General features: G+C 44.1%; 1 protein-coding gene across 6 annotated transcripts in view; it reads right to left on the bottom strand.

Moving 5' to 3' along the window:
• NFATC2 (nuclear factor of activated T cells 2) overlaps nucleotides 1-15197 on the bottom strand; it is a gene marked incomplete at its 3' end in the record, with an annotated part of 133689 nt that overhangs the window by 39528 nt on the left and 78964 nt on the right. For 5 of the 6 annotated variants that reach the window (XM_081011092.1, XM_081011093.1, XM_081011094.1 and 2 more), the window contains exons 7-9: nucleotides 10575-10630; nucleotides 9534-9660; nucleotides 7220-7903 (exon numbers count right to left, since the gene is read on the bottom strand). In XM_081011092.1, the coding sequence (XP_080867218.1) occupies nucleotides 7220-7903; nucleotides 9534-9660; nucleotides 10575-10630 (867 nt within the window). Of the gene's footprint in view, nucleotides 1-7154; nucleotides 7904-9533; nucleotides 9661-10574; nucleotides 10631-15197 lie in introns of those variants that run through there. The other variant, XM_081011089.1, reaches the window with a different exon arrangement.

The following is a 15197-nucleotide window of genomic DNA, read 5'->3' as shown; positions in this document are numbered from 1 at the left end:
AGGGTAGCCAGATGTAAAGGAACAATTAGATGTATATAGAAGGAAGAATTCAACCAGGAGCAGCTCCTCATACCTGCAGAGTGCACCTACTTGGATTTCTCTCTGTTCTCCTGTTCCCCTTTGCATCTAGTTGCCCTGTGAATTTTGCACACATCTCACCTGTGGCATTTGCAGAAATAAAACTGGGGAGATGATGAGATCTGAATAGGGGGCAAACTGATGCAGCTGTGAACTGGTGCACTTCCTAGAACAGGCATGGCCAAACTTGGCCCTCCAGATGTTTTGGGACTAAAACTCCCATCATCCCCAGCTAAAAGGACCAGTGGTCAGGGATGATGGGAATTGGAGGGCCAAGTCTGGCCATGCCTGCCCTAGAATCTCACTATAGAAAAGAAAAACAGTCCAATATTGAAAGGGTGCGTATTATAAACTTGCAGGGCAAGGAGGAAGGGTTAGGGAAACCTGGCAGCTTCTTTCTTCTGCCCAAGGCAGGTCCTTGCCCATGGGGAATGTTTTGCCAAGCTCAGTTCCATGGTCAAATGCTGCATTTAACATGCCTGATCCACATGGAAATGTTTTGCACTAACATGCACAGCTATAGCTTTTGCCTGTGAGGAAACGCAAGAACCGAGACGGGAAGATACTTCTAATCTAAACCAGTCCATCAAATGGAAGGGAACGAGAGCATCCTTGCCAAACACCACTATGTGCCAGCCCTGATTACAGTGCCTGATTACAGCATATGCACATAAAACCCGATGCACAACGGCCACTATTGAATGGTTAATCCCTCAGAAGGGGGGAGACTGGAGGAAGGCACTATGAATGCCAGTTGCTGGGAATCACAAAGTAGGGAGACCACTGTTGTGCTCAGGTCTTGCTCGCAGGCTTCCCCCGGGCATCTGGTTTGCCACACTGAGAACAGGGTGCTGGACTTTGGCTCTTCCAGTGTCCTTGGCTGAACCCTCCATGCATAGGGATGGTTTAGATGAGAGATGTCATCCAATACTGCTCAAGGTGATCAATTTGCCTGCTGCCAGGAACTACCATTGGTCAAGGTAACTGGTGTGCTATTGCCCTTATTTATTTGGAACTACGTGGGTGGTGCTGTGGTGTAAACCACTGAGCCTTGGGCTTGCCGATCGGAAGGTCGGCAGTTCAAATCCCCACAACGGGGTGAGCTCCCGTTGTTCAGTCCCAGCTCCTGCCAACCTAGCAGTTCGAAAGCACGTTAAAGTGCAAGTAGATAAATAGGTACTGCTCCAGTGGGAAGGTAAACGGCATTTCTGTGTGCTGCTCTGGTTTTGCCAGAAGCGGCTTAGTCATGCTGGCCACATGACCTGGAAAAACTGTCTGCGGACAAACGTCAGCTCCCTTGGCCAGTAAAGCGAGATGAGCGCTGCAACCCCAGAGTCGTTCACGACTGGACTTAACTGTCGGGGTCTTTTACCTTGTCTCCAGAGGATGCTGAAATTCGGTATTTGCCAGAGCTCCAAGACAGGAAAATTCTCACTATTTATGCACGAAGCACTCAAAAAATTCACAAGAAGAATGCTCAGCTTGCAAGGCAGGTGAAGGTATCTTCCCCAAGGATCACCCAATCCTTTGATTTAACAATATTCGTTTCCCAAATAGATGAGGGTTTTTTGTTCCCCTCTTGGCTTTCCTGTCGCCTGAGAGACCCTTTGCGTGATGGGTGCAAACACAAATTGTGAATATGTACTCTGAGCGAGGCTCTCAAGTTCCGTTCTGTGGTGATCTTGCTCTCTTAATAGATTTTGTATGTTCTTCTGAACAGGAAACGCTTTATAGCAAAACTTGCCTGCGGGCATTGTACTGTACCAATTAAAGGATTCCTGAATTCAAGAACAAAGAAGTGCCAGTAGAACAACTTTTTTTTTTTTTTAATCATTCAATTCATTTTCTTCCTTCCTCCGGTGCTGAGTTTGGATTGATCGTTTTTTATTTGTAGCTCGCATGTTGTCAGATGGTCGGGCAAGCCACTTGAGAATACTACTGGAGGAAGAGTTCTGAAAAGGAATTGGGCTTGTCCTCCCCTCCTTTTCCCCTTATAATGGACATACCTGGGCAGCGAGCCAAGTATGTGGCACCTTATAGCCAAAGATCTTTGTGCATTTTACAAACAGCTATTCAAGCCTCTCCATGACTTCTGTGGAACAACAGTTCTTTGGAGATAAGAGTCAGGCCCTATCGCAAGAGAAGTTATAAAATCCTGTAACAGAAACGAGGATGGAGGACACATGCTATCACATCATGCATTGAGAAGTCACACTGGCTAGCAAAAAACTGCAAATTCATATAGGTTACCCTAGAGCAGACACCTTTCTAAATCATTAGAGAAACAAGTGCCTTGTTTGCAGCAAAGGCACGAAGAAACTGGAGCCATTGCTATTTTAGAGGCAAGCTACAAGGCAAACAGCCATGGCTTCTCCTATGGAAATCTGGCATGAACAGAAGGAAAGAGGTGAGGCACAACTCCATGCCAGATCATGTTTTGCACCCAAACGATCCCAAGTTTAGTCCCTAGCACCATCAGTTAGAAATATATCAGACTATCTGATACAAAGGAAAGTACCGTATTTTTCGCCCTATAGGACACACTTTTTCCCCTCCAAAAATGAAGGGGAAATGTGTGTGCGTCCTATGGGGCGAATGCAGGCTTTCGCTGAAGCCTGGAGAGCGAGAGGGGGCGGTGCGCACCGACCCCTCACGCTCTCCAGGCTTCGCACACCTCTTCGCAAGCAGCGGGAGCCCAGCGCTGGGCTCCCGCTGCTTGCGGAGAGTTGCCTGCATGCTGAAGCCTGCGCGCGCTGAGCTCAGCGCGTCCAGGCTTTGTGGACCTCTCCACAAGCAGCGGGAGCGCTCCCACGGCTTGCAGAGAGCTGCCTGTTTGGGAGCTGGGGTCGGGGGAAGCTTGAACTTCCCCCGCCCCAGCCCCGCGCCTGGGGGGGGAAATAATTTTTTTCCCTTTATTTCCCCCCCCAAAAAACTAGGTGCGCCTTATGGGATGGTGCGTCCTATAGGGCGAAAAATACAGTAATAGAATTGGAATTGGAATTGGAAGGGGTCCCGGGGGTCATCTAGTCCAACGCCCTGCAATGCCGAAATCTCAGCTAAAGCATCCATGAAAGGTGGCCTTCTAACATCTCCTTAAAAATCTCCAATGAAGAAGAGTCCACCACCTCCTGAGGGAATTGTTTCCACTGTCAAACAGCCCTTATTAACAGAAAATTCTTCCCGATATTTAGTTGGAATCTCCTTTCTTGTAACTTGAATCCATTGGTTTGGGTCCCACCCACCGGAGCAGGAGAAAACAAGCTTGCTCCATCTTCCATGTGACAGCCCTTTAGATACTTGAAGATGGCTATTGTATCTCCTCTCAGTCTCCTCTTTTCCAGGCTAAACATACACAACTCTCTCATCCTTCCCCCATAAGGCTTGGTTTCCAGACCCTTGATCATCTAGGTTGCCCTCCTCTGCACACATTCCAGCTTGTCAATATCCTCCTTAAATTGTGGCACCCAGAACTGGACACAGTATTCCAGGTCTGGTCTGGCCAAGAAAGAATAGAGCAGTGCTATTACTTCCCTTGATCTGAACACTATACTTCTGTTACTGTAGCCTAGCACGGCATTAGCTTTTTTTTGCTGCTGCATCACACCACTGACTCGTGTTAAGCTTGTGGTCTACTATGACCCCTAGATCCTTTTCACGTGTCTGGCAAGTCCGGTGTCCTGGCAAGTCCGGTGTCCTCCATCTTATATTTGTGCAGCTGGACTAAGCAGATAATACTGGGCTAGAAAGACCAATGGCCTGACACTGTATAGAACATTTCACACATTTTATACACACATGCATATGTTCAGAAGACCCCATGGAATCAATAAAGATAAGACACAACTGATACCTAATCCTGTAGTTCAGCTACATGCAAAATTATTCAAAAAAATCCTCTACACCCCAGGATGAATTGCAAGAAAAATGGTCATGCCTGCTACAAAAAGTTGTTCTAATTATAACTTATCATTTCTCTAATCAAACCACAGGCCTCAAAAACATACAAACTTGCTCACCCTAAAAGCTCGAGGGAAAGCAGAAGAAAAACTTTGCATTTCCTGTCCTTTCATCAAAGCTCAGTGTGTCTGAGGCAGAAAAGAGTAGCTACATTAAAATATCACAGTGAAAGTATGAATGGATGTTTTCCAGGCAATGGGAAATTAGAAAATGCAAGAGACTTTCTACATCACTTTAGGCATGTTTTCCTCATTCATGGCAAGGATGTGGTGTAGCTGATGACTTTGTCTGGAGACAGATGAGAGGTGTGTCCCATCCTCCATCCCCTAAGTTGAACCATGAATGTGCCACGGCCTTCTCTCATATGTGGATTCCCACCTCATTTTCCTGGTTCCTTAAATCATAGTTTGCTGTGAAGTACACATTAGGCAAAGCAGCATGTTCAAATCAGGCAAACTATGCCAACCAAGGATCCAAGTCATGATATGAAGCAAGTGTGCAAATGGTTTGGAGGCAATTCTTGGTGAGTCAAACCAAAGACGGAATCCATGCACAACAGAGGATGGTTTGGTGGGGGAAATGAAGCATACAAGCCTTTGGGGTGCCAAGCCAAGATTTTTGCCTTGACCTCCCAAGTGGAGCACAGCCTTGCCTACCCCAAAGTAGTTGCTATTAAACGTCATGGGAGAAGTCAGCCTAGAGCAGCCCTTCTCAACTTTGGGTCCCCAGATGTTGTTGGCTACAACTCCCATCATCCCTAACTAGCAGGACCAGTGATCAGGGATGATGGGAGTTGTAGTGCAACAACATCTGGGGATCCAGGGTTGAGAAAGGCTGGTCTAGTGTCTATGAATGAAGCCTATAGCTTCATGGGTGCTTTCATTGCCTTCCAAGAGCCAGCTTTGAGCAACTTCATTTCCACTTTCTAAGAATAAAAAAGGAGAAGTAACAATATGCAATGCAAGGACAACTTGCAGAAAAATGGAGAACCCAGGAGGAAAGAACAGGGGTCATGCACTGTTGCAGCTCAACCAACATACTGAATCCTTAAGTTACTTTTGTGCAATTAATGGCCTGGACTAAATCAAATACAGGATTAGGTGGACAGCACCCTAAGTGCTGGAATGTTCTTCTGTAAGCTGAATCAGGATCCTTGGGTGCAAAGCAGCCTATGCATTATTTTAATAAATGAATACAGATTTAAATAAATTCAAAATTGTAGCAGCACAACGAGGGCAGCGCTTCAAGGAGGGGGGGGTGTATGGTAAAAACAAAACAAGCAAATGAAAAATCTCTCAAGGAGAATGAGATATGAAAGGAATCCTCGCTGTTAGAAAACTGGACACAGAACAAAGTAAGATGAAGACCCAAAGTTCATTGTGGGGATGAGAGGGGGAAAGAGTGGACAGCGGCTCAGAAAAAATAAATAGGATTATGGCTTGCAGTGCTAATTTTTCATTGGAAAGATTAGATAGGACGGCTATTGGTACTTCACTCCCTAGTCGGTATCTCTGGTATGTGTTTCATTAGTTGTGCTTTTCCTTTTCCCTATGGTAGGGAAACCATTTCATACTAACACGACTGCCAGTATCCCAAACTATATGCAATTCAGGATGTATCCACAGCAGTGGCAAACTTTGAGCTTTAAAATTCCAGCAGCACCCTGTGCATTGTCAAAATTTGGTGGTCCCCCACCTCCATTGTTTATCATTGTTGTGGTGCCCCCAGTGCAGGCGAACTGGTCACCCTCCCCTAAATCCAACTCTGTTCACAGCAACCGAAGTAAGGGTTAGTCCACACTTCTGCTTGTCTCATGCCTAGGAAAACCGAAGTGTGGATAAACCCTAAAATGTTCAGAAGTGCCAAGCCTCCTGAATGGCTTTGAGCTATGAGTGGCCCTCTTCTTTTCAGTGAAATAGTCACAGGCCCCCATGCATGGTACAGTAGCAAGTTACCTCACCCAGTTCCTATCCACTAGAACGAGACTGATAAATGAACCTGCTAGCTAGGGCTGATGGGAGTTGTAGTTCTACAACATGCAGAGGGCCCCAGGTTGACCAGCCTCTCAGCAAAAGCTCACATAGGAAGGAAAATCAAAAACAACAGCAACAAAATTGCCAAGTTATTTGGGAAATTCCTGCTAGGGTGTGCATTTTAAAACTGGGACCAGTGAGTTGGGTCTTGAATGGCTCTCATTAAATTCTATGGAATTTAACAGTTTGAGAGATATAGGGCATGTTTAGTCCAATGAGGTTGCTCCTCACATCACTGCTTCCTCTTGCATAAACGAATGGTTTTCAATGTCATTCATTGATATTGGAGAAAGTAAAACCCTGCGTTGTGAACACTGTTGTGTGGCAGAAGGCAAAGTCTTGTTTTCCACCCATCACACAGGGTGACTCGTCTCTATTTAAATGTGGATGCCATAGTGAGGTGCTCCCATTATAATGAAAGACACTAGTATATTTTAAATTAAGAGCCTGGCTGTTGTCTTGCAAAATAGCCAGGAGTTCTGAAATGGAAATGAACAGGGGTGGAATTCTAAGCAATTTTCCCCATCCCAGCTTTGTACAACACAACAGGAAAGTGTGTTACAACTTAAAACAATTAATTGACCTATTGATGAAGCAAACAACATGGGATGCAGTCAAACCAAAACTTGCTACAGCTTTTCTTATTGGTTGCAAAAGCAGAAACCTCTGAATTCACAAGAAGAAAGCAACATTTTCGGTAATCTACATACTCAGGTACCTCTATAAAATGTCCAGAACATAAAACCTGCAGGCCTGCTGCAAACTTCATAGAATGATATAAAACATTTTGGGTGCAGCACACTACAAAAGAATTTTAGAGAAGCAGCATCTGCACAAATTCAGGTGTTAAGTGTACATTTCTGAATTCCAGCTCAAAGATTTGTTTGTGAAACTGCAAAAAATATGCCTCATAAATTTAAAGCATCTGATGCTAATGCAAATGTTTTCCAAAGAGAATTAAACAAATTTCCAGACCTTAAAGAACACTGCCAGCTTTTAAAATTCAGTAAATGAAAGATTTTGTATTGAAACACACACACACACACACTTTCCAAACCATAGAGTTGAACCCTACAAAAATGGTCATCACACCACTTTCATACAGAGGTGCAGACTGGATAAACAGGGTATGTTTAAATTAGCGTGCTTACCATCATCCAAATACGCTTGGTCAAGATTCTGTTCCTGTTTAACCGTGACTCCAGCTGGCACTGCTTCCTTCTGATCGCTTACTGGCGGTCCATTTTTGGCTGTTCTCTGCTGCTGAATCACGGTAGGGTACGAAATTGGGCTTAACCTTTGTGCTTGGCTGACCTGAGGTTGGCTGGATCTCACTCCGCTAGATGTGAAATTTTCACTACACATGATGTGCTGGAATTCTTGATGGCTTTCACACCTCAGCTGCTGATTGGTGGTGGGAGAGCAGTGAATCACGGGGGAAGACTGCTGATTGGCTGGAGAATGGTGGAGCACTGCTGCACTTTGGCTGGGAGAGCCTGTGTGCACCAGCACAGACCTGTGCACATCTGGAATGGAAACTTGTGCGGCCATCAAGCTGGATTGCTGGTAGCCCAGGTGGCTAGGACTGAGACTCTTGCTTCTTTGGTATATTACAGCCCCTGGGGTTTGTTGAGGATATCGAGATTCAGGAGAAGACAGGCTGGAACGCAACTGCTGGCAAGAAGCCATCGTGGCCACAAGACAGGAAGGAGACTCAGAGACCATTGTATGGTGGGAATAATAAGGCTGTGTTACTGTTCCTAGACCACTGTGTACTGTGTTGCAGATTAAAGCTGGATCATAGTCATCAATGGGCTCTGTTTTTATGGAAGGCACTGGAACAAAGGGCACAAAGGACATAGCTCTAAACAAACGTCTAGGAAACGGTTAAGAGGAGAGAGAAGAATGAGTACTAACAACCAACACACTGCACATTTTCTCCCAGTCTTAGCTCTGGTTCACATATTCATGTTAGCACTTGTCTGCTGCTGCAACACCAAGCGATGGCTTGAATGTGTGAATGGGCCATCACAGACCCATAGCTTGGAAAGTTCATTTTAAAAAGGAAGTATATCTATTTCATGGACTTGCAGGTTCATAGAATAATAGAATTGTAGCATTAGAGGGCATCAACAAGGGTCCTTTAGTCCAAGCCCCTGGAATGCAGGAATCCTTTGCCCAACGTGGGGCTCAAACCCACAACCCTCAAATTAAGATTCTCATGCTCTACTGACTGAGCTATCCCAGCATTCAACGTTTCCAGTTCACAATTGTCTCTTTATACAGTTCCAGTTCAATTCAAGTTCACCAAAGGATCCTTGGCAGAAAATATTCAGTATTCAGAATGTTACAAGTTGCTGTGCAGAAGTATACAATATATTTAAGGAGGCTAAGAAAACATCAAAACTGTAGAATGTGAATTGCTTAATTTATTCCTCCCAACAATTACGATTTTGAAGCTTAAAGACACAAAGAGACAAAGAGTCAAAAACACCGGTAGGAGAATGAACCTGAACTAGAAATTGCTCAACGTTCTACCGCAAAATGGACTTAATTCATGTTAAGTTCCCCTGACAATCGTGGGAACTACTTTATGGTGTAGTTCAGAGACTTCTGAACTAATCTGCTGAACTTCATTAAATCACACTAGGTCATTCCAAATACTGCACAGACCTGAGCCCCACAGTGTAGCCTGATGGAGACTGCATTGAACCTGGCCAGCCAGAAATTCACTGAGTGCTCTTGGACAAGCCACCATCTTAGTGACAGTTCCCTAGCTGTAAAATTGGAGAATTTGTTATATTTCACTTCCGCAGCATGGCCATCTATATACCCAGCCTAGAAAAAGTGGAATTCTGAAGAATTCTCCTTGGGCAACAGAATGTTTTCCCTCTTTTCTCCCCCCACATGCGCCCTAAATCTGTTCTGAGGTTCCCCCAACCCTCCAGAGCAGGTTCGGGGACAGATGTGGGGGCATGTACAGGGGGAAAAGAAAAGGAAAAGTTCCCTTGTGCGAGATATAGGGCAGCATTCAACGAAATATATTTAATTCTGAATCTCTTCTTCTGTACACTCCTTGAAGATAACCATGATTAAGCGGTATACAAACTTTTGAAATAATAAAATAAAGTGATATGCATGTTTTAAAATAAATTGGTGCTGGCCATGAAAACTGCTCTCTGTGCTAAAATGTGTAAGTCTAGAACCATGTAGGTGTGAAGAAAGAAGCTGTAGGGATTTATTGTACAGCTTTATTTGTAGCCTTGGATGTTGCATTTAGAATTCATTGATTCAGAGATGGTTTGAGCTGTGTTAATTGTAATGCTGGCTAAAAGATAGCATCTCAGAATGCTTGATAATTCTGGTTCAGCAGGATAGATAGATAGATGATAGATAGATAAAAGATAAATAATATTTAATTGCCAAATATTGTGCCATATTCCATTCCTTTTCATAAATAATTACCTGGGTGATAGGTAAAATGTTGTGGCTGGCTTTTTTTCCGTTTTCCATTGATCACATAGAAATTCACCTTGATGGGAGAACGAATGTGCTTATTCCGATATTCTGGTATCTCCACGAAAAGCATATTCTGAAAGTAATTTTTAAAATGGGAGTGGGGAAGATACAGTAATATGATATTAGAAGGCACTCTGTTTATATCAGTACCCTTTGTTAATACATTTGTCATGGGATGTACTAGGAGTATTGCTTTTCCAGTTACGATGTAGCCGATCTTGCAGAAAATCTGAAGCACGCTTCCTTCCTTACTATAGCCATAATCTAACCTTAAGACAACCATCCTGCCCTGACAAATTATCCAGTTTCCCCTGTTTCTATTAACTTGCCTTGTATATTTTGCCTGACATTTTTTTCTTTACATGCTGGTGGCAAATAAGTTCTACCCTTGGGAAGTTCTGTTTTCATGTAGACTGCACCTACTTTTGGGTAGATTCTCACTGACCTCTAGCTCTTGCTTAGATTCTAGCTACCTAGAAGTAGGGAAGAGTTACCACTGCAGAAACCCAGGAGAATGTGAAGTTCCATTACTAGCAACTGGGCAAGAACGTTTGGATAACACAGTAGAGAGGTGCTGGATTTAAGTGGCCAGCAGTGGGGAAACTGCACACATCTCTGTTTTGCAAGATCACAGCCTATACGAGTCTGACCAGTGTTTTGTGAATATGCTTAATAGCGAACCCAACCATGAGGAAACACACTAAGGCCACAACATGTGTGCTTAGGCTACAATCCAAAACAGAGTGCCTAAGCTTTATCGAAACATGCTTTTGTTAACCACTTTGAGAACTGTTTGCTAAAAGGCAGCCTGTGCAAGTACTCTAATGAGTAAACAAAATTATTCCACTGATCCCAATGTCTGCAACAATGCACCCAGTTCCAACTGGATTGCAGCCTTTGTGTGTTCAGAGGCATTTCTGCTGCTACAGAATGAAACCTGGTACCTGAAGGAGAAGTGGGAGAATGTGCTGAGTGCCCACTACTTACAGGTTGGCTCTTATCTTTGTCCACGGTGGCTTCCATCTCCCAAATCTGTTGCCCATCTGAAAGAAATATTAAGTCAAGCATGAAAAAAGGGGGTGACGCTCTTCCTCACCACTACAGCACCATAACATGTCCAAAGTACAGTGGTACCTCGGGTTACATACGCTTCAGGTTACAGACGCTTCAGGTTACAGACTCTGCTAACCCAGAAATAGTACCTCGGGTTAAGAACTTTGCTTCAGGATGAGAACAGAAATCGTGCTTCAGCGGTGTGGCAGCAGGAGGAGGCCCCATTAGCTAAAGTGGTGCTTCAGGTTAAGAACAGTTTCAGGTTAAGAACAGACCTCCGGAATGAATTAAGTTCTTAACCCGAGGTACCACTGTATTTTGTATGTGTTCTCTTGCTGTCATTCTTACAACAACTTTGCAAAACGAGATCTCCCTACATTACAAGTGGAAGGCTAAGCCTGAGAGCATAGCAGTTTGCCTAGTGACTTCCTGGCAAAGGTAGGATTCAAACGCTGCAGAACATCAAGATTCAGGTTGCAGTCCTATGCTCATTTACCTGAAAGTAAGCCCCACAAAATACAATGGACAAACATACATAAGGTTGGTCACCCTACCAACTCACCAACACTGGCCAAGGCTTTGGCTCAGCTGTGAAAATATAAACCTTTGACTACTTGGAGTGGTAGCAAAATTTTCATAAATAAATGATTGCAAATACGTTTAATGGCCACCCACCCTAAGCATTTCCATAACAACAGCAGAGATTAATAACAACAAAAATGTGCTTGCTGGAGTTTCGCTGCTTCTGCCAAGCTTTTTCAAAGGCTTCTACTAACAAGTGTTTCCTGGAGGATCTGCTACCCAAGTCACAGATTTCCTCACCAGTTTTTCAGTTATTCATATCTTGGTCCACTCTCAGTGGAGTGTCAAAGAAAGAAAGAAAGAAAGAAAGAAAACCCACGATCAACATCCTGCTTTGAGCAGCCCTTTTACAAATATTCAAATTGCTATTATGTTCCCACACACTCTGGTCTTTTCCTTGAGCTAAAATTTTCCTAGTTCCTCCAGCCCTTTCCTTGTTGCTCTTAAGACCCTACACCAGGTTCTTTCCTTCCTCTCTTCTTCGTCAGCATATTAGGTGCAGTCTTCACAACTTACACAGCTATTTCACTGGCACTTAAAACATGCTTAAACTTCCCTGGATTGCACCCAGGTACATTCATGCAAAGAGCTGGCTTAGTGCTAAACGGAATGGAAAATCACCTTCTACCTACCCAATTCTACTAATGCTCCCAAGAAAACCATTTGCCTTTTAAAAAACAATTCATCTTCTTAGTGTGTGGCTCATTCAAAGCCTTTGTTCCTTCTCAACGATACTGCCACCTGGTCAATTATTTCCCATTTTGCATATGTCAAATGACTGTCCAAAGGCAAAAAAATAAAACTGCAAAACCAGTCCTGGTTTGCTTGGCTTTCTGTTTGCTTTGGTTTTTACCATTGTGCAGTGTGCAGTGATCACAAGGTAAAGCCCAACCAGACAAAATATTCAACGTATAAGTAATGCATGATTGCATATGTAGGTTGCTTAATAACGGAGGGGAAAAAACTAAAATGCAACAATGCTTTAAGGTAGCAGGCGTCAGGCATTCAACAGTGAACTGTAAGACTGCTGTTGGAAATAATTTACATTTCAAGTTAAAGCAAATGGACAAATTGGTATTAAACAGCACAATTAAACTGCACAGTGCTGGATTTAGGATAAGTCTATGGCTAAACAATGATTTCAGCTGGCAACTTCTGGGTCCAAGTCTAGCATTTTCTGTCAGGCTGTGCTGATTCTCAAATTCTGGAAATTATATGTTTATACAAGAGACTAAGGGCCAAACGAGATGGGATGCTAATCATGTCTCCTGATGTGCCACGGTTGTTGTTTTTTTTAAAAAATGAACTATGAATAGCTACCACAGGGACATGCTGGTATTTGCCAGGACTGCAGCACATGATATGTGGGGCTAGTCCTTTCCACCTCTGCCACTGCACCAATGAAGACTGTCTTTTCTGTGGTGGCTGTTCAAGCTGAAAGGTAGGCCTCCAACAGTGGCTCTGGGAGATTGCCTTCTAGGCCTAATGGGTGCTGGGAGAGGGGGTTGTTAGGACCATAGTGGGTAGAGAAAGCACTGTTCTTCTTCTTTCAGGGCATCAGATTGAGAACTCAGAAGCGGAAGTGCATGAAGGGTCAACTCCAGAAAGACATCCATCAGAAGAGCCTGTGGCACCAGTGTTCCTCCGGCCTGAGAATGTCACATTGATGTCCTCTGGCTTGGGGGTCCCCATCACAGAAGCCCCAGTACAACCAGAACATCTCCTGCTCTGTCAGAGTAAAAGACTTGCTGAGCGGCCTGCCTCGCCTCTGATGAGGTCAGTGCTTGCATCACAGCACTAGTAAATTTATCTTTATCTGGTGACGCAGAACTTCAGTATCTGAGATGGAATCCGGCAGAGGTGGATCTATAAGCATCCATAGTTATGCACGCTTAATTCTCAACCGCAACAACGAGGAGCTAGTTCTCAGAAAGAGATTTCTATTCCCAGATTAGAAACTTGCTTCAAACCAGGCTGTGCCAGAAGCAATTAATTCGTTTCTGCACTGAATCGCTTCAGGCTGCAGATGGGACATTGCCTGACCATATGAGACAAAATTCCCTTTTTTTTTTAAGGCATCTGGGAGGAAAGGTTCAGCCTAGCTGCCTCCCTATTTACGCTAATTTTCTATGGGCAAATAATTATTTGTGTGCGGGAGCATTCATGCAGACATTCGCCTGCAGTTCTGAAGTGGTGCAGGCCAGATACAAATTTACTACCACCTCTGCTGTTTCTAAGAATTTGGAGAAAGAAAACAGTGAGGCAGGAGTTTGCCCTGGAGCAGGGAGAGGCAAGAGAGCCACAGGGAGACTGTGTTGCACTGCACCGCTTTGGGGGGGTGGGAATGGCTTTGACAGGATGGACTCATTAGCTGATACTTCTGTTCCTTTAATTGTTGCTCTGTGGGATGACGTCAAGTACCTGCAATTTCTCCAGTCCCTGCAGGATAGCTTAGGAGGCAAGCAGCACCTGACAGGTGTCACAGAGGTATTTATGGTACTGGGGGGTTCCTCTCTGAGTTAAGCCGGCAAAAGGTTTCAGAGCTCACTCTGGATAACATGAAATAAGTATGGGTGTTTTCTAGAGAGTGGTAAGGAAAAAGGGTTTAGTTTGATGAGCTGGAATGACCAATTCAAAAGAAGAAACATGCAAGTCATTTCAGTATTGTTGAAAGCCTGGAGTATAATCATTGCCCCTTGGGATTGGTGGAGAAGAGAGGGAAGGGGGAGGCAGAAGAAGAGTGATGACTCAGATGTGTCTGAGTCAGAAGGACCTCTGGGACTACCCCCGTTGTGACTGCAGTTTACACCCCGGCCCTTCCTAACAGGGGGTTCCCCACAGGCACAAAGTACTCCATTGTTTCTGAAGTCAGCTAATATGTAAGGTTTCCAAATTTTAATAATGTTTTGCTGCATCGCTACCAAACCACCCAGGGCAAGCACAGCAGCTGCTCATCCCAAGTGAACAGTTAGCTTTTGAAACAGGTTAATTACAGTGTTGCCGCACACATTCAGCTAAGTCAAGGTGACCTAGACAGCAACACAACAGACTAAACATCGGGCAGACATTTAAACCCAGGATGATGATGGCGATAAAAGCATAACTCTGTGCCAACATTACCGGTAGCTGAATTCTGCAACCCATGTGCTGAAAATTCTGCAACATTTGCTTGCACTTACTTGCTTTGCATAATTTATTCTCCTTCTGCATGGGACAATTACTATTGCTTTACAATGCACCTGTGGACCAGGTTTCACATAGTAAACATGAATGGGTGTGTGTGTGTATTGGACAGGTCTCTGCCCCCAAGGAGCTTGCATTCTACATTTCAACAGTGCCCAAGATAGCCGAAGCAAGGGTAAAAAAAAGGAACGGCAACCAAACGCTGCTGCATTTTAATTGGAGATGGGGAACTAAGAGGTGATTATCCCACATGCTTTACAGAAAAGTTGGGCTTTGAGGGGAAGTTGGAAGGAAGAGGGAAAAGTAGGTCCCCCTAGGTATTTTGGGAAGGAGTTGTCCTGAATGACACATGCCATAGAATAAAAAGATATAATCCTGAAATGAGACTGGATCGAACCACTTTAGGCTACAGGCAGAAGATTCAGTTTTTCAATACTACTCCTTCTCTGTGTTTTAAACCTTGCAAATAAATTTACCACCTCGTTGCAACTTTAGTCTGCAGAATGTGAACACTCAGCCTTACAAACATAGTCACAAGCACAGATCTAACACCAACCAGCCACCGCCTGCAAAATCAGATTCAGTACTCAAGAGACCAGTGAATCATTCTAAAACCACAGAAACATTTGATTTCATTTAGTGACCAAGCCCCTGGGATGGCACTAATAAAACCTTGTGAATCAAAAATGTTGAGCATAACCAGATGACGTTTAGATTAACCCCAAAGTCCACAGGAGGTGTATGATCAAGATAGGTGAAATGACACCCCCCCACACACATACACAATGGATG

The sequence above is a fragment of the Podarcis pityusensis genome, assembly GCF_964106645.2.
Source record: "Podarcis pityusensis genome assembly, chromosome: 6".
In the NCBI taxonomy this organism is placed as follows: Eukaryota; Metazoa; Chordata; class Lepidosauria; order Squamata; family Lacertidae; genus Podarcis; species Podarcis pityusensis.
The sequence above is the reverse complement of the archived record's forward strand: the minus strand, read 5'-3'. Positions and strand labels throughout refer to the sequence as shown.